Source organism: Bactrocera oleae, chromosome 4 (genome assembly GCF_042242935.1).
Source record: "Bactrocera oleae isolate idBacOlea1 chromosome 4, idBacOlea1, whole genome shotgun sequence".
Lineage (NCBI taxonomy): Eukaryota > Metazoa > Arthropoda > Insecta > Diptera > Tephritidae > Bactrocera > Bactrocera oleae.
Window position 1 is genome coordinate 60,674,553 of NC_091538.1, and position 19,370 is coordinate 60,693,922.

Genomic DNA, 19,370 nt, shown 5'->3' on the forward strand with positions numbered 1-19,370 from the left:
CATACTGCTGATTTTAGTCACTAATAATACAATCCTTGAGGAGGTTAGACTTAATTTTGTGGATTATTTAATATAGAATTTTTGAAGTATTTGTTATAGAAATGTCGTACAACATTTGCTTTGAATCAACTGCATATAACCTCGAAAGAAATGGAACGTGCAATCAATCGGTTTTTACTGAAGCTAATGGTTCATCAGTCTCCAGTGTTGTTCTGTGGAATTATAGAACTTGATTTATTCGTGGTATGCGGTGTAAGTATATATACATATCATCTGATCAAATACGCCTTGAACTGAAAAAAAAAAAAAAAAATTTCGCGTATTTTAATATAAATCATTATTATCGAATAAAGTTGACTCTTCTTAAGCATTGGTTGGGACATTGGGCATTATCTTATAATACCTAGGGCCGTTTTCCAACCTCTAATAACTACAACTACTCTTCAGCACTGTTTAAAAAGGCAATCCGAACACTGTCCAGATTTTTAACAGGCGTTGGTGTGCATGGTTTTTTTCGTTATGTGACCTTATTGTTAAAAAAATTGGTCAATATCTTCTCCTAGTCTCTATATAAAAATATTATTTTTGTAAAGCTGGTGGATTTTCTTTGATTACAATGTCTTTTTTGTTTTACTGCTTGTATCGGTCAAAAAAGGCAATATCTTAATGAAGTTATATTTTCGAAACCTTAAACAAGTCAAGGGCGTAGAGTAGTTAAGTTACTTCCGGCTGACCGGTTTCCGCCCATATTACTCAAATTTTTCCTATTCAATGATTTTACTAATATTATATTAATAAATAAAAAATATATTTAACATCAATACTGATTCTCTTATTATCTTAATTTTGAACAGATTGTTGGCGCTGTGACCAACTACTTCATATTTCTTGTACAAATCGATTTGGGCACTACAACAATATCGGATTTCAATATCACAGATACACCAACAAATAATCGTAATATTTAAGTCATCATATTTAATGATAACAAAAAATTATATATATAATCTATATTATACCCTTATATATAGTATGTATATCAAGTCTAAGTATAACATTAAAATTAATGCCTTCACCGACTATCTTAATGTAATCTAAATGTAAAGGCATTCATTACACAAAGAGATTTCAATTACGGTGTAATATTATAGAATGCATTGCAAAACAAAAGAAAAATTAAGTGTGAGTGGTCCGTATGTTACTCTATCTATATAAACAGGACATGCGCGCTTTCTCGCTTAGTTGCTGGACTCGAACGTAGCATTTACATTCCTTCGGTTATTCATTACATACCATGTTGCACCGTTGTTGTTTGTCACGTAAATTTGTTTACCAAATATTAAAGTTTCCTTTTGTAAAGTTTTGGCATGGATTGGTCAACTGCTATTTCGCTTTACGCGCGGCATGTGCCAGCATCGCACAGAAGATGCATGCTTTCGGCACCGATCTCGGCGAAGAAACCGGTATACTAGCCATAAGTTTGATTGCAAATCGTAGACTACATGCACTTGAGCGGTAAGTAATTCAGGATGGATCTGTTTCTCTTGGTTATATTCAATATGACAGAGCTGTTCTGCAGATTACTCTGGTTCGCCACAGTGCTCGTGTCCATATTCGCTGCGATACGTTTAAGTGGCGTTCAAGTGAGACGTTACTTTTATTCGCCGACTGTCATCTCGGTGGATCGAGATTATCGCGGTTGGCTTGGTCCATTGCCAGCTGTTACGCTCTGCTATTATGATCATATAGATTCATTCAAAGCGAACGAGTATATACAGGATAACTGGAATATTTCCATTGTGGATAATGATTACTTCTACTTTATGGATTTTCTCTATGCCGTAGTTAATGCAACGGCTAGTAATTATGCTGACCTAGCACGTTTCGCCGAAGACGAACGTTTCGATAACGTGGATCTAGCGGAAGTGGTGTATGCAATCGATAAACCTTTCGAACAAAGTTTGACTAGTTTTGATAAGAAAAATTCAACAATACAAATAAGAGCGGTAATGACAGAGCGAGGATACTGTTATGCGATTAATTCACCCATGTCGGAAATTCTAGCTGGGAGGTAAGCTATAGTTAGAGTTAAAAAAATTTTAAATTAGTAAATTTTATTCTCACAAGTTTAGAAATATCGAGTACAAAGACGTTATACAACCACTTACCTGTGAGTATGGCAAGCAGCTGTGCTTTATCAAAATGGATTTGTACGAAAGTACGGGAACAGTAAGTATAACCAAACTAACTATTGATCATTTGATCCCTTACCTTTTTTATTTATTTTTTTCGACAAGGTCGATATCCATTCGCCTTTTGAGGTTTCCGCAAGCGATGCTAATATTATAGCATTACACAAATCGGATGAAATTACCGCTTCCTTCAAAGTGCTTGAAACAGTGTAAGTAAGCCGTTTGTTATTTTCGATCTTTACTTTCTTTCTTTTACTCTAGTGCTTCGAATAATTTGCGTGATCTGCATGTGGATCAAAGGAAGTGTGTGTTTTACGACGAAGAGACATCACAACTAAAGGTTATCTTATAAACAGATAGTCTATAGTCTGTTCAAATTTTACTAAATTTTTTGTGCTTGAAACAATATTTTCAGGTTTACAGCAAAACTTTATGTTTAGTGCGTTGTCGCGCAGTTATGGCTCTGGAAATGTGTAATTGTGTACCGTTTTTCTATGCTTTTGTGGGTATGTTATATAAATATTTTGGGCGATTCAAATCAAATTATTCTATATAAAGAGACTGCCCAAAAAACTGAAAGTGGTAAAGTAAAATATTCTTTTATATTAACAAGCCAAAAGATTTAGACTGCTTAAGGGAGGGTCGCGCAATCGCCCAATATTATTTTAGGTGTTGATAGCGTTGGTGCGTCTTGTGTCTATAATAATCAAGGTTGTATCCGGAATGTCGAAAATTAATCTATAATCCATAGATGTCTGTAGTTTTGTAGGCAGTTTTCAATCATATTAAGATATGATCTTCGGATCTCGAATGGCTCTCTTGTGACATTCGAGCATAGGTAGCTGAGGAGATTGAATAATTTGTAGCCATTATATCAGATCTGTGATATGTTTGGAAGAGTGCGAATTTATAATGAATAAATAACGTATTTCCGAGAAAATTTGGATAAGCATTTTGATAAGCTAAAAATTTTATTTTCCAGAGGGTCCCAGTTGTAATCCTGCCGGCTTCGAGTGTCTACTCGATTTCAAATGGCCCATATGGGCTTTGCATATTTGCAAATGTCCAAGTACATGTATAGAAATCGAATACACTGTACAGACAGTGAAAAAGAGCTATTGGTAAGTCTAAAATATGGTAGCTGTTCTAATAGATCTTGAAGATTTTCTAATACCTATTTATATATTATATATATACACATAAAGGGGCGTTAAGGTCAATGACGAAATCGCCACTACAGATGTGGCTACATCCAGTTTCCGTTGGGATGTGATACCGCCCAAAGTACGTATGAGGCGTGATGTAGTCTTCAGTTTTGAAGATTTACTAGGTGGGTGTGAATTATATTTCTTTCATAAAAATTAAATATATATAAAGTAAAATTTCGTAGTCTCATTTGGCGGCACCTTGGCGCTGTTGCTCGGTTTCAGTCAAATATCTGTCGTTCGTATTGTCTATGTGATCGCCTATCACGTGATAATGGCAATTGTGGAGTTATTTCGTTGTTTAAAAAATTGTTGTGGCAACGGTTTCCACATTTTTAAACGCAAGCGAAAAAGAAATCAAATTTTACTGGCACAGGAAAAGCGAAAAAAGCGTTTTCATCTACTTAAAAGGCGTCAGCAGCTGATCGGCATACTTGTACATAAGAGTTTGTCGAAAGATGATCATTTCAGTACTGCCAGTGTTAATAATGGCCCAACAGATCTTAGTATTGATAAACCCGAATTCGAGTATGTGAACTGAGAGGATATGGAAAGTTGAAGATCATTCTACAAGGATGTTATTTTGCTTTCTGTGGTGTTACCAATCTGTTTGTATTTTAATTTATGGTGCTTGTTTCTTCAATGGCGCTTAAAATTTATCTAACAAGATCATTATCATTATGTCATCCACATTCTATGGCACAATACTTTATAATAAAAGACTTTATTTCGTTTATTGTGTACAAAACCACAAATATGTGTATGCTGGAAATATACTACGTCTGGCTGCTTTCCACGCAAATAATACTCGTATACCTATATATTATTAAATCCTACAGTAATTTATACATATAATTGAAAAATTAAACAATTTCATACAAGTTTCCTAGATAATTGTATCTTTTTAGAAGGGAAATCTTGTGTTTACATATGAAACTAGAGACACCTGCCCGTTGTTGTGCCCAAAACTCCTCGGTGCTGATTCAAAAGACCGTTGCATATCGACAAAGCGCATAGAGCCTGTCACAAATTTATTGTGACGAATAATATCAATTCCAACCAATTCGCTAGGTTCGTAGAAAGTATAGCAATCCAGATGTTTCAACTGTAGTCTGGACAGTGGAAAAGAAAGTGTCTAGATATCTCTCATTTTTCTCCCTGAAACTTTGACAAGTGGCGTTCTCCAAAATCTTCTGCTTGAAAGATACTTTAGTGGTCTGGCAGTCTGAGGCAAGAGTTGATTGAGAGCTCCCGACAAAATACTCCCCCATCGATTTATCGAAGTTTTATAGCAATCTTCACAGTAAGGCATCTGCCGGCTATGTCCTCGGGTGCCATACATATATATATGCTATTATTGGTGTTGTACGTAATGCACCACTGATGCCAATAAGAGCCACTCTGTTCACACGTTCTAGTTGTTTAGCAAGTGTGGCTTTACCGAGCGCATTGCACCAGAAAAATACCCCGTAGAATAATAGTGGCGTAACCACGGTTTCGTAAACTTAAATGAGAGACGGTCTCATTGACCTGCTGTTTTATGTACCAGAAACATTAGGAGAATTATCTTCACATATATTATATTTCAAATAAGACCTCAACAATCTCTTTTGTTTATAACTACATTTATCTGTCACAAAAATTAACATCTCCTTTTGCATTAAAAATATAGAAATAACTCATTAGTTTAAGTTCAAAAACATGCCCACACCACATTCCACATTCTTCTACTTGTACATCATAGGTAGACGTAAACTGATTGAAGTCAGTAAGAGCCCATTCTACTGTGTACCGAAAATCTTTCTTTATATAGATATGAAGCGTGTCAGGTTATAAACCTTTCTAATATATTTTTAGCTTTTTCTATATTTCCAGTAAAGTGAATCAAGTATACAGAAATGATTGTGTTAAATGTGAAATGAATTTGATTAAAAAGTTTTTAGCTTAGACATGGAAAGTTAGTGGTCATTCACTGGTCTCGGGTCAGGGGTCACAGCCTGACTTTCTTGTCAGTAATACGAAAGCAAATTTAATACTGCATGCCGAAAATTGAAATCATCCGCTCAATATTCGTACTTAACTCCCACTCCAGGCATTAGTCGTCAACCGCTTTGATTGAGATACCCACTAACAACTGATTATCGGCACTAACTTACCAACATTCTAAATCTAAATATTCTGTTAGCACTTACTCATAGATTACAATCTAGATAGATACATTTTCATATGCCACTGAACCTCATTATTTCTGACAATCAGTTGTTGGCTAACAGTCGCGGCAAGAAGACGCAAGTCGGTTTACGGTGCGCATCGAAAAGTTCATATTGGTTAAATTATTTCATAGATAATAAAAAACTCTAAAAGTCGCCTAGAAGTACAAATAACTTCATTTCACTTTTGCTATATTTGTTTACATAAAAGGAGAGAAAAATCTTTTCACATCCATCAAAATCATTCAAGTTGTTAGACAATCAGAGGGTGTGAATTAAGCTGTCCAAAGTGTGTGCCGTGTTTTGTGGAGACTTTTTAATTGAGATCAAAGATAACAAAGTGCAGCTGATAAGAAACTGTTTGGATATAAATTTAGTATTTAGTTAGACAACTTTGTAAGATAAATAAGTAAGTTGTTTATGCAAGCATATGTAAATATTTGAAAAGTGAGCATCGCCAGACTAAAGCATTTGATTTTGTGACAAAGAAGAAAGTAATTAAACTTCCAGAATGTACGAAATTCCTAGTAATTTGTGTTTGGAGTGGAAGAATCTAAATTATCATGTGCCATCGACTGAACAAAGTAATTATACGTTTTGGAATGAGTGCCGAAAGGTTAAGGAACTGCGCATACTCAAAGACGGTGAGCTTAAAATTAAAAAAGTGTTAAAGAATGGTGTAATATATTCTATGGAAAATATAACATAATCTTTTCTTTTGTATTTTACCCAAAAATATAATCAAGAAAGTGCATTATCATCAAAATATTACACGCATAAATTTTCATAACTTTTTATCAAATCTTAGAATTTTTATAGTATGACATTTAGGACTGGTATTGGCTAGACAGAGACAATGTTGTATTACTGACTTATGGAAATTAGCTTAATATAAATTCTAACGCGTTATAGATTAATAACTATGAATTATAATCGATATATTTGCTAAAAACGCAAAGGTACAGATAATTTAATCAAACATCTGTTTTGTTGTAATTTTCTCACTGCAACAGTAAGTTTTTCAAATAAAATTTCGAAAAAAGCGGGACTCCTGTTAGAAAGGTTTGTATTTTCGTATTAAAGAAGTGAGCCAGCAAAATGGAATAGTTCAATAAAATTATCATCTACGAGGTGTGTTCAAAAAATACCGACAATTTTCGTTTTTTGAAAAATATATTTATTCATTTCTCTACATTAATGTTGTCGCCATTCGATGTCATGCACTTATGTCAGCGCTTTTTCCAATCGTCGAAACATTTCCCAAACTCGATTTTTAGGATAGCCTTTAGCTTTTTCAGCGATTTTAATCTAACTTGAATGACCCTATAAGGTTGTTATTATTTTTGTATATTAGAAAAAAGTCACACAGAGTCATGACTGACCAATATGGAGGCAGGAACCTGTTTTGTTTTTGGGCAAGAATTCACGAACAAGCAGCGAAGTGTAAGCTTTTAACAAACGAAAACGCCAAGCTCATTAAAACAAGTCTAACCGTAGCAATTGCTACAGACAAACTAAGCAATGAATACAGCTGAAAATGTTGTCACACTTCAGAGGAGTGTATATCAAGATAATACAATTTTTGACAGTTGGACTTTTAAAATTCTCGGTATTTTCTGAACACACCACGTATACGAGTACTATATTTTTTATTTTGGACGTTCAGATACGAACCAACATTGAAATTAGAAGCATTTTTGCCGAAAACAGAAATATTTAGATCAGAGTTTCATCCCTTTTTCTCCTATTAGTGGTAAAAAAATATATGTGACTAAATATCACCCTAATGAAACTCGTTTAACTTTTATCGTCGTTCTCTCAAATGATTCTAAACTTTAAAAACTAGTAAGTATTTGTGAAACCAATTTTTCCGTTATTATAATTGTATTGAATTATATAGAAAATTTTGATTTACTAGTATACAATTCAATAGTATTTTTGAAACTCAGTACTAATTTATTTAACTGTTTACCTATTTATCTCAATATAGTCAGTGGCCACATGGAAACTGGCAATTTAGTTGCCATATTGGGTTGCAGCGGTGCCGGTAAGACCACACTACTTGCCGCCATATCGCAACGCTTGCGTGGTAATTTAACCGGTGAAGTTGTATTGAATGGCGTGGCCATGGGGCGAGATGAAATGACGCGTATATCGAGCTTTTTACCGCAATTCGAAATCAATGTGAAGACATTTACGGCCTACGAGCATTTATATTTTATGGTAAGCACCTGGGGGTGAGACTGTATACACATATGCATATATACTTATAGTACTCACAGCATACTAATTGGATTGTGAATACCTGTTGCTATAGTTCTCTCACATAAACTTGCTCTCTTCACCCCTACAGTCGCACTTCAAAATGCATCGTAAAACCACGAAAGCGCAGAAACGTCAGCGTGTCAACGACCTATTACTAGCTTGTGGCTTACGAGATGCGACCCATACGCGTATACAATCGCTTTCGGGTGGCGAACGCAAACGGTTGAGTTTGGCCGAAGAGGTACGCACATTATTTACATAAATAGTTTACGAGTCAGAGAAGCACATAAATAAACTATAATATTTATGCATTTGTAGCTTATAACCGATCCACCATTCATATTCTGTGATGAACCCACCACCGGTTTGGATAGCTACAGCGCTTATACGGTGATTAAAACGCTACGTCATCTATGTACGCGTCATCGTGTTACTAAACATTCGCTCACGTCCGTGTATGGCGAGGACTCGTTTACTACGCCGCTCAGCAGCAGTGAGCCAAGTACGTCTAATTCAATTGAAATGGAGGTGCTGCAATCGGAAGAGGATATTTTCGATTCGATTAAGGAGATACCCACACTAGGTGTGCTCAACAATAGTCCCAATGGGCGAGACAAGAAAGCTATTATCTGTTCCATACACCAGCCGAGTTCGGAAGTTTTCGAACTCTTCACTCATATAATACTAATGGATGCGGGACGTGTTATATATCAAGGTAGCACTGATCGTGCTTTACAGTTTTTTACCAAGTAAGTGGGTGTTTATGGGGAAGGGAGGGTGATAAAAATTCAATGTCAAAACTAATATTGTGTATGTGTTCTTCGTGTCTCAGTTTAGGTTACGTGTTACCGCAAAATTGCAATCCAGCCGACTTTTATTTGAAAACAATCTCTGATGCGCACACACAAGGCAAGGACGGTGAATTGATTAAAGCGAAATATGAGAATGAGACATGGGGTCGGTATTCGGCTAGTTGGCTGTTGCCGCGCTCCTACAGTGGTGATTATTTGTACAACATTAAAAATTTGTGAGTATGAAGCAATCTTATTTCGACACCTTTTCTGGTCTTTCTTAATTTAAAAGTAAAAGAAATCTATTACAGCCCGAAACAATCAAAATTTTATCAATATTTAATAAAATATGGTACATTCTCACATATTTCAGTAAAAAAATTCGTTGGATCTACCAAGTTTATTTACTTCTAATTCGATTCATAACAGAAGATAGTCGGAATATAAAGCAGGGCTTTATTTCACTAGGACTCTTCATGGTATTTGAAAATATTCTTTGATTTATAAAATGTGATGCTGAAATAAAAAAAAAATCTCTTTTCAGATTACCTCGTTGACATTGGCCATCATGTACTCCGGAGTGAGTGGTCTTACCCAGACATCGGTGCAAGATATAGGTGGCTCCATATTTATGTTGTCCAATGAAATGATATTCACTTTTTCGTACGGTGTGATTTGTGTATTTCCCAGCGCACTGCCAATTATGAGACGTGAAGTTGGCGAAGGTACCTATTGCTTCTCCGCCTACTATGTGGCAGTCGTTTTGTCCTTCATACCAATGGCTTTCTTCAAAAGCTATATTTTCTTATCGGTTATTTATGGCAGTGTCTATTATGCAAGAGGATTTATATTATACTTGACAATGGGGCTGGTGTTAGGTCTCTCGGCTATTACGGCTACCGCGTACGGTCTCTTTTTGTCGAGCTTCTTTGAGACCGTTACTATGGCTACGGAGTGTGCCGCAATTTTTGATTTGTTATTTCTAATTTTTAATGGCGCTTACTTCAATGTGGACTCGATACCGTATCTAAAATATTTATCATTATTCTTCTATTCCAATGAGGCTTTAATGTATAATTTTTGGATTAATGTGGATGAGATTGGTAAGAGCATAATTGAATTTTATTCGTAATACAGTAGAAGTTGGAGATCAAAATTTATTTTTCTTTCAGTTTGTCCAGAAAATCTGGATCATCCCTGTGTACAAAATGGTGTAGAAGTCTTAAAGCATGCTTCTTTCAAAACAGCCGAATATACTTACTGGGTGGATTGCTTGTGTCTTCTGGGTTTGGCTGTCTTTTTTAATATGGTGGCTTATTGTTTTATAAGAAAGTATGTGAAAAGAAGTGGTTACTATTAGAATTTGTAGTAAATTTTTTAAAGACATTTGTTGGACAATAATTATATGTATAAGTAACTCAATCAATTTCTATTATAACCCCACTACTACTGTAATATAAAAATGAGTTTAGACATTTTTGTATACAACTGATCATAGAAATAATTCTTAAAAATGTTCGATTATTAATTAATATTTTGGGAGCGTGAATACTGACCCGTAAATTAAGGGCCACACCCAGTGTTATAACCTAAAAAAGGCGATTTTTGGGAGTCAATGAAAATGATGATGCAGTGATTCCGGCCTTCTCCAAGAATGAAACAAAATTCGTACAATTACCTACAGCCGAAACAATTGACAAAATGGCGGCGTTCAAAAATTTCAATTTAATCTAAAATTTTAGTTGTTTTTGGTCTGCCAAAATTTGATTTTGGATCTGATCAAAAAATTGTTAGGTCATTGTTTGGAGAACTAACACACATATATATAGAAAATACAAACAAAAAAAAAAAAAGATAATAATCGGGTCATCTGTCTCCGAGTAATCACTAAAGCAAATTTGAAAAATTTAGTTTTGAGAAACACGCGTTTAAATGTAAACTGATGGAGCTGCTTAAACTGTGCGGCTGAAATTTAGAAAGTTGTAACTCGTTTGAGATATCGATTTAAAATTTAAGCATATTATTTTTATATATATAAAAAAAGTATAACCTATTGAAGCATATAAAAAATGATTATTTTTTATTTTCACACTAGATGTAGCCCTTAATGAGGTAATTCTCGAAACTTTTGTATCTTTGGAGAATGTTAATCAATAGGATGTGTTTTATAATATTATACAATGGAACAAGATTTGCTCAAAGCTTTCTAGTTTTATTAGCATAAAATAAAGACATATGGATAATTCATGTACGTAGTATTTTATGGATTATAGTAGCCTAGGTCTAGGTCTCTTATATTTGAGTTTGTAAACTATTTTAGGTTATTATATCTTCCGAGAATTATACAGAAAAAAGTAATGCGTGGTCACGTTCGATAAACTCGCCATTTTTTATTCAGCATATACCACTTACATATGTACTCATGTTTAGTTAGGTAACGGATGCTAATACCAAAGGGGTTTTAAAAAAGTACAATATGTATAGTACTTTTACTCGCTGACCGCGCTTCCAAAATATGATCTCATTAGCAATAGCATCAACTTTCAACCGTATTAGACTCGTTTGGATGTCCGGTTAAAGCGGAATCGTCGTAAACTCAAAGCCGATAAGCTTTTTAGGGAGGATACCCTTATCCTAATTTCAACCGATTGGAAGCGAGCCGGTATTCCGATGCTCTTTTGCGTTCTAGCGCTGAACTTATGCCCTTCAGTGAGCTTGGCAAGCGCTGTTCAACAGCCAGAAGATGTGCAACTGCAAGATCCGTTTGGCCCACAGTGAACCGTGAGAGGTCCTCGAAACTACTTGCTGTATCTCGCCGCAATTGTAGGTGTTCTGACTGGACACTGTAGAATAAGTTCAGACAGTGTGCGTTTAAATATTTTGTCGGATGCTCTTTCCCAAAGCTGTATGGAGGAGAGCGAGGTGAAATCAATTTGTCACCTACCCCTTTATTGTCCATCTTTTTTCAAATTGAGATAGAAATATCTCTAGGTTGCAGTTTCTTGGATTTGTATACCTTGGCTTTCAATGCTTATTTCCATATTGGCTCTCTACGTATATATGTTTGTCGTTCATATACTTGTATGTATGTTTGAATTCGTTTATAGTTTTGAGTTTAGAGACGACTGTACAAAAGTGAGTAACCACTAAACTCTATTATCCACAAACTTCTGGAAACTTAAATGCTCGCTGCTACAAGGAGCAAAATTTAATTCGATTTCTACTCCTCAGCGTTGCAACTATTCATCTGCTTCGAAACGAGCGGTCGTGGAGCAAACTGAACTTCCAACTTAACTGTAACAAGTGTTTGAGTTGCAACAGTGTGACTAACTAAGTTTTTAGTGGAGCTGTATGATTGCGTCTGTAAAGAATAGTTAGTTGATGAGAAAGTATACAAAAAAGAAAATTCATATTTGTAATGAATGTTGTTAGTGTTGTTATTACCCATTTGCACAGAGCTAAAAAGTCAGCGCGAACAAAGTTTACAGACGTTATCGATTCTTTGTGCGTCTGAATGAAAACAAATGGAACAATGAAACGCTTTAGAATACGAAAATTGCATAAATTTCTAGCTGAGCAAGTAGCATTGAAATCTTAATATGTACATATATATATATATATATATATTCATATACATATACATATATGTATATAGATATAATTATATATATTTTATTTATGACTGTAAGTATAGAATAGGGTGAACCACGTAGGGAATAAAAAGTTTGTGTACTGGGCTATGAGTTTGTCGGATGTTAATCATCTTAGTTTCAAGTGAGGACCCTGAGTACTACTTTCGGAACCAATACCGAAGGATTCTATAAATACCTTTACAGTTAGCTTAATGCGTCTCGGAACGTACTTTATAGCTACAAGGGAAGATTTAGGTTAGGTCATATCGTAGGGCTGTTCATGGCGCGCAAGGTGACACAGGACCCAATTTGAATAGCGGTGAACGGTGGTTCTTTGTGATTTCCAAAACTTCTAAATATGGATCACCAGACTCTTACATATCAACGAAGGGCTTGGAGCCAACCACAAATGTGTTAAGACGGTTAATATCAATTTCAGAAACTTCGCCGAATTCGTCGAAAGTGTGTCTACCGAGATATTTAAACCTCAGTCCGGCGAAAGATAGACAGTTGAAAAGAAAGTGTCTAGAGATTCAACTTCGCTTTTTTTTATACCACTTTGGCAATTTGAGCTCGACAAGATACGTATGTAACCTCATTGCTTGTAGGTCTATTGAATAGTCTCCAGTCAGAACAGTCTTACCATGGCCGCAAGATAAACCTCGTTTAAAGCAATTAATTCAGAGAACCTTTTACATTCCACTTTGGATCTTGCAACCACGCAAGCTTTGGTTTTTGACCTGCGCTTGCCAAGCTCACCAAAGAACAGCGGAGTACCGACTCGTTTCCAATCTGATGAAATTGTGGTAAGGGCACCCTCTCTAGCAAGCTTATCAGCTTTGCAGTTTCAAGCGATTCCGCTGTCACCCGGCTATAGGAGTGAATACACACCTCTTTGAAGGAAGCTGCACTTCGCAGCAGTACATCTACTGTTACCTTGATAACAGCCACCTCTGCTTGAGTGGAGTTTTGGGGTTGATATTCATTTTATCAACTGCCTGTAATTTTACACCTAAGCCGTTTTCGTTTCGACATCGCTGATCCACTTCAGACTTTACTATTTGTAACGATGATCATTCCTGTCGACTACTACTTCTATACTACTGAACTAGTACAAGTATGTAGGCAAAAGGATTCCGTTAGCGCAGTTCTCTTTATGTTTTGAGCGGTTTTGATTTTCAAAATCTGCCTTAAAAAGAACTCAAATGCGGATATGGTTGGCTATGCATAAAAACTATATTATAAAATATCGCTCTGAAACTTATAAATCGAAACCAAAAATTTTCTGCTGGGAATCGCCAAAGAAACTCACATATTATACGTAAATATAATAGAATACGTTTATTACTTATGCTTTTATATTTACATATATATCCAATACTCACTTTAGTTTCCAAATACATATACTCGTACTTAGCACAATATGCTTTCACCAATAAAAGTACAAATGCAAGCGGCTAAACTTTTGCTTGTGTCAATGAGCAATCCAACTACTGCCATTCGAATTCAAACTAACATAACTCAATGAGTGTCTCTATGCTAAGGAGCAGACATACTCGTATGCACTTATACTGCCACCGAGAAGAAATCATTTTAGCCAAGAAGCTGCAACTAAAATTACTAATACCAGTGAGCTCACAGCATCATCGACAGCACACAGCAACATGAATATCCTTGGAACGTAAGGATAACAAGCTGGGTGGCAAAATGCTTCGTTTACAAAAAGTAAGTTCCAAGCTTTCAGTGTACATATGTACATATGTTCATTTACAAGTATATACAGAAAATAAATGAACTTTCGTCTATATGACTGTTATTGTGTGAAAAGTTTGTGACCTCTCCGACGCCTTGCTAGCGCTTGTTAGGCAACTAGTAGTGAAGACTAGCATCGTACAAGTATTAATACTTATGTATGGCTTTCGTAGACACATTAGACTGGTGGGGAAACAAATGAAATTTCAAATCCAAAATTTCAAATTTTATGAAATATTGTATGTCAAACATTCGAGTTTCTACTCAGTTAAAAGTTCTTTCCGCAAAAGTAGTTTGCGAGCAAAGCATAAACAATTTAAATCTTTAAACATGAAGTATTGGACAATATTCGTATAAAATTGAATAAAGAGAAGTTTTTAAATAAACTTATGAAGAGCCCAACCGAGATCTATAAAAATTATATAAAAATGATTTAAGAAGGTTAAAAACAAACAAAAAAATATTTTTATCGTAAATTTTGCTGTCGTGGTAATTTTGGTGAAATTGTTTTATCCTGAGTTGACTTTATTAGGATGCCCGGTCAAAGCGGAATCGCTGGTAACTGTAAAGCCGATAAGTTGGTTAGAGGGGGCACCCTTGCCCTGCTCACATCGGGATGGTAACGAGTTGGACAAGCGCCGGTCGATGACTTGCTCCTGTGCGATTGCAATATTCCGTTGGGCTAGAGTAGAACGCGAGAGATCCATTTAACTACTTGCTTTTAGCAAAGTTCATATTGCCGCAAATCGCAGAATTTTTCGGAAGATTTTTCGACCAGTCTAATACCCGTGTTATGTATAAATGTAGGACCTTTTAAGCATGTATATAAGTATTTAAGTGTGTTTATCTACAAATAAATATAAATGAAATACGAATATTTCGAATTGTTCTGTTCACATTCTGTGTTGTTTTGAAACTGAACTCAGTTTTTCAATTATAACTTTGATCGAAAAAAGACAAAAGTACATACTATAGTCGTGGTTCTTATACAATGTGACTACACATAGTGGCACATGTTAGTCATACGAATAACTGCTTACTTAGTTGATTCAAAGTTCAAGAGGCTGGATGGTCTAGGCGTTTATGGTAATTGTAGTTGTAAGCTGTGAAAGTTTTCTTCATATTTTTCGCTTTCGAATTGTTGACTTTTGTGTAAATATTTGATAAATTTTTTTAATGAATTTGGTAAAACAAAAGTCTTTTTCAAACGAAGTTGTTAGTTGTAGAAATATTGTTGAAATTTTTGAGTTTATGAAAAAATATATTGAAAAATTAGAAAAACCTTAAATTTGGGTGGATCGAAGCTATAATACCCTTTACAAATACAAAAGATTCCTTACAAGAACTTGATTCGGAATGTTCAGTTTATATGGCAGCTATATGCCATACTGATCCGATTTGAACAATTTGTTGGGATATTACACCGTTGCCTTGGACAATGATTTATATCAAAACTCGGATTGATATCATACTATAAAAAAATTGATATACCTATATCTTTCAATTCTATAGCTGTCCGATATCGGCGGTTCTGACAAATGAGCAGTTTCTTGGGAAGAAAAGAATTTCAGATCGATATCCGAAACACTGAGGAACTAGTTCGCGGATATACAGACAGGAAGATGGACGGACGTGCTGACAGATGCACATGTCTAAATCGATTCAGCTCGTCACCCTGATCACTTATATATTTATAGGGTCTCCGACATTTCTTTCTGGGTGTTATAAACTTCGTGGTAAAATTAATATACACTGTTAAGGGTATTAAAAATGTATCCTGAGGCTTATATATATCTTTTGATATGCGGAAAACATTATTAATATCTCGGATAATGCTCGTTTTCCAGACTACATCCCGCTTTTATCTACTCTTTTTATGTCTCATATTAAATTCTCGAAGATACCTACCGTATCATAAAAACCTAATTCACAAAACGTGCAAATGATATGAAATATCTGGTAGTACTTTGGATATTGCTACGGTTGTTAGGTGTAGATAAGAACGCACGGCAAAATACAAACTGAAACATAGGATCGGTGAAATCATGAGATACCAAACCTTCGGATATATAAGACAACTTGACGTTAGAGAAAGAGAAAGCTCTCTCATGAAATGCCAAATCAATGAACTCAAATAATGATAAATATTCAGACTTTAAGAAATCCTTCTGGTTAGAGCTTTCGAAAGTTGATTAATGAAATCTAAAATTAATAAACTTGGATATATGGTAGACAAATCTTGAGGAGACCTTGAGTTCCGATCTTTCGAAAGTTTATACCTAAAATTTTAAATCAGTAAACTCGAAAGAAAACGAACTTCGGACTTTAAGAGATGTATGTGTTATGTGTAGAGCTTTCGAAGGAATCTCTATGAAATACTAAGAGTCTGAAAGCTCTTAACATTCTCATGATAGAATATCAAGTAGGCGAACCTAATGGGACATTGTGTTGACATGTAATGCGTACCTGTTTTCCTCGTTATATAGATATAAAGTGGGGAAATCGGAACTGGCTTAGATAAGATGAAGTCGGAGTCCACTAAATTGGGGTAAAGGAGCTTCACATATGATCCGTGTACATTAGGTCGGGCAGGTTTACGTTAAGGTAGACTTGTCGAAATTTGAGTTCGTTTTACTTAAGTAAAAATTCCATTAAGCTTTTTCCAATCAAAGCTCAGTAAAAGTCAAGCCTTGTAACACCTTCATCCAAGCGATCAGTATAATATAAAATATTGGCAGATTTGCACATTAGCATTCATTCTCTTGTCATACCTTTGACAAACGAGCACGACCTACAATCTACAAACTATACATACAAACATACCAACATACTCGTATGTACATATTTACACAGTTGCTACAATTGCATTTTGTGCATGCAATGGTAGACAGAATGTTGCTAGTTTACAGCTGCATAAATTGCCAGCAACATGCCGTGCAACGAATGCAACAAAAATATGTAGGCTAACATATGCACATGCATACATACATACGTATATAGTTCAAATGCATTGATGCATATGTCAGTAATAACATTGAACACGTGCTGCTGCTCCATTCGCGAACAGTGTTGTTCTTGCTGTTGTTGTTGGTCAAATCGCGTTCAGCGCATTCGTAAGAATTTCGGAATTTCGTCTAGTTGATTATTGTTATGTCATGTTTTTGTTTTTGCATTTGCTCCCATGTCTGCCGGTGGGCCTCTATATTGTTTGAACCAGTTTGTTGTTGTGCATGCACTGTTGGGGCACGAATGCGCTGACGGTGTGTGGGTGTGCGTGCTGCTGAGTCATTGTCGCGTTGCGAATTTTTCAATTCGTCGATCTTTATTTTGCCGGTCTTTTGGTTATATATATAGAATCGTGGGTATGTATGTATGCCTATCTGTAGCTGTATGTATGTACATATATTGTTCGATATTAAATGCGTTTTTTGATTTCTTTCGAGTTTTCAATGTTCTTCCAGGTACTATACATACATACTATGTGTGTTATGAATGCGAAAATGGTAATTTTATTTATTTTTTCAGTAATAATTAAATGTACCACTTTTTGAAGTGATCTTTGTTAATACAAATAATTATAGATGAAAATATCAATCAAGAAATATCTATTCTTCAAAGGTCTACCATGAAGTAATTACGCAGATGAACAATGAGTGAACCCTCTCAAAATCTATTATATGTACATATACTTAACAGCATGTGATCTGTCACCAACTATCGAATTGGTTTTTGACGGAGCCTTTTCTTTTAGAATGGATTTTATGTCCCACAATTAGGCTACTCTAATGGAATTGAGAAACTAGTTGAGCTTAGTATACTGGAGTCTTGTACCATTAATGTATAGAATCCAGCTTCTTCCAGTTGATTTTCAAATATATAGATTCGATTATAGAATCTAGCTTCTTCCAGTTGATTTTCAAATTAATTCTCGGAGAATGGCGTTTTAAAGATTAGTATTCATACTGCTCAGAGAGTTATGCGATTGCTTGACCAAGTATTGTTTGCGCACGCATCTAAGATGGACAACAGCAAAGAGACAATACGTTATATTTTACAGTTTTGCTTTGATAAAAGCGAAAATGTAAGCCAACCGACTGATAGTTTTTATAGTCCTGATTCTGTTTATCGATAAAATAATGGAAATTCTCGGGTTCAATCGTCACGTAAGCACTGTTTCCACAATTAACGCGGAAAAACTTCATGAACGGCAGATGGAAATCTACGAGTGGCTTCTGAATCGCAACAAAGTCAATTCATTTCTGAAACGAATGTATACCGGCGGTAAAAAGCTGATATCTTATGATAACGTCAAGCGAACATGGTTAGTCGAATTGCGGTAAGTAGACTCAAACGGTGGCTAAACTAGAATTGACAGTCAGGAAGGTTTTGTTATGTGCTTGATAGGATTGGCAGGTACTATTTATTTCTTATTATTAGTTTCTTACCTATGGCCAAACTCCTAATTTGGGTCTATACTTTTATAGAAATCGCCCAGAAGTGACAAGTTTTGACCAATAGAAAAGGAATTGTGTTATATCAGGACAACGGCAGGCCACACACAGCGTTAGTGACTCGGCCGAAGTCGCGGAGCTTGGTTGGTGGGTCCTTATACATCCGCCTTTAGTCCAGATATTGAAAGATTTTGCTGGTGAAAAAATCGCCTCAAGAGATGCTTATGAAAATCGACTGTCCCAGTTTTTTGCCAATACAGACGTGGGTTTCTGTGAAGGTGGCATTATGAAATTGCTTTCAAAATGGCAACGTATTATCGGACATAACGGTGCATATTTTGCCTCAATCGGATTATTCTAACTATGCGAAATTAAACTCATAAATATAAGCCAAAATTTAGATTAGTGATTTTTTTAAATAACTAAAGTGTTTTATATAATTTCGAACTAGAATCTGTAGCAGTAACTACTTTTGGTGACGCACTACAATTATTTAATGAAACTCTAATATTTTGTTTCGCAATACCTAGCAAATGTGCATTGATATGCTAAATTAAATAAGTTTTTCTTTTTAATTTGCTGCCATTCGTTTCGTATGACTCAAGTTACGCCTTTTTTCACAGTCAACCAATTTGATCGCCACAGCTAATTACTCACTTTAATAATAAACTGCTATAACAAAAAATACAATAAAACAACAATAAAACAAAACAAAGAGCTAGTAAGACAAAAAACTAAACAAAGTAAGTATGTGAATAGTAAGAATAGCTTCAAACAGCAAAGCAAAAGTCTCAAGTTGCATTACTGCAGCGAGGCTGAGTAAGGAGAAAAATTATTTATAAAAAAAAGTATTTGCTTATTTATTGTTGTTG

At 35.2% G+C, this 19,370-nt stretch overlaps 2 protein-coding genes across 4 annotated transcripts; both read left to right on the forward strand.

Annotated features, from left to right (window-relative positions):
• Positions 1–1,426: 1,426 nt before the first annotated feature.
• ppk3 (pickpocket 3) lies at positions 1,427–4,198 on the forward strand. Its single transcript, XM_036378270.2, has 9 exons — positions 1,427–1,515; positions 1,580–2,071; positions 2,133–2,229; positions 2,298–2,401; positions 2,454–2,532; positions 2,608–2,698; positions 3,175–3,313; positions 3,398–3,522; positions 3,583–4,198. Exons 1-9 carry the CDS (start codon positions 1,427–1,429, stop codon positions 3,936–3,938), a joined length of 1,572 nt encoding a protein of 523 aa, XP_036234163.2. The 3' UTR covers positions 3,939–4,198.
• A 1,461-nt stretch (positions 4,199–5,659) lies between these two features.
• bw (brown) lies at positions 5,660–10,910 on the forward strand. Of its 3 annotated transcripts, XM_070108253.1 has the most exons (9): positions 5,663–6,016; positions 6,118–6,251; positions 7,598–7,830; positions 7,961–8,113; positions 8,191–8,621; positions 8,705–8,899; positions 9,037–9,142; positions 9,208–9,766; positions 9,836–10,910. In XM_070108253.1, exons 2-9 carry the CDS (start codon positions 6,119–6,121, stop codon positions 10,021–10,023), a joined length of 1,998 nt encoding a protein of 665 aa, XP_069964354.1. In that variant the 5' UTR covers positions 5,663–6,016; position 6,118; the 3' UTR covers positions 10,024–10,910. The 3 variants fall into 3 exon arrangements, with proteins under 3 accessions (XP_069964355.1, XP_069964354.1, XP_014097014.3); XM_070108254.1 differs by lacking the exon at positions 9,836–10,910 and having other exon boundaries at positions 5,660–6,251; positions 9,208–9,280; positions 9,354–9,519; XM_014241539.3 differs by having other exon boundaries at positions 5,663–6,251.
• Positions 10,911–19,370: the final 8,460 nt, after the last annotated feature.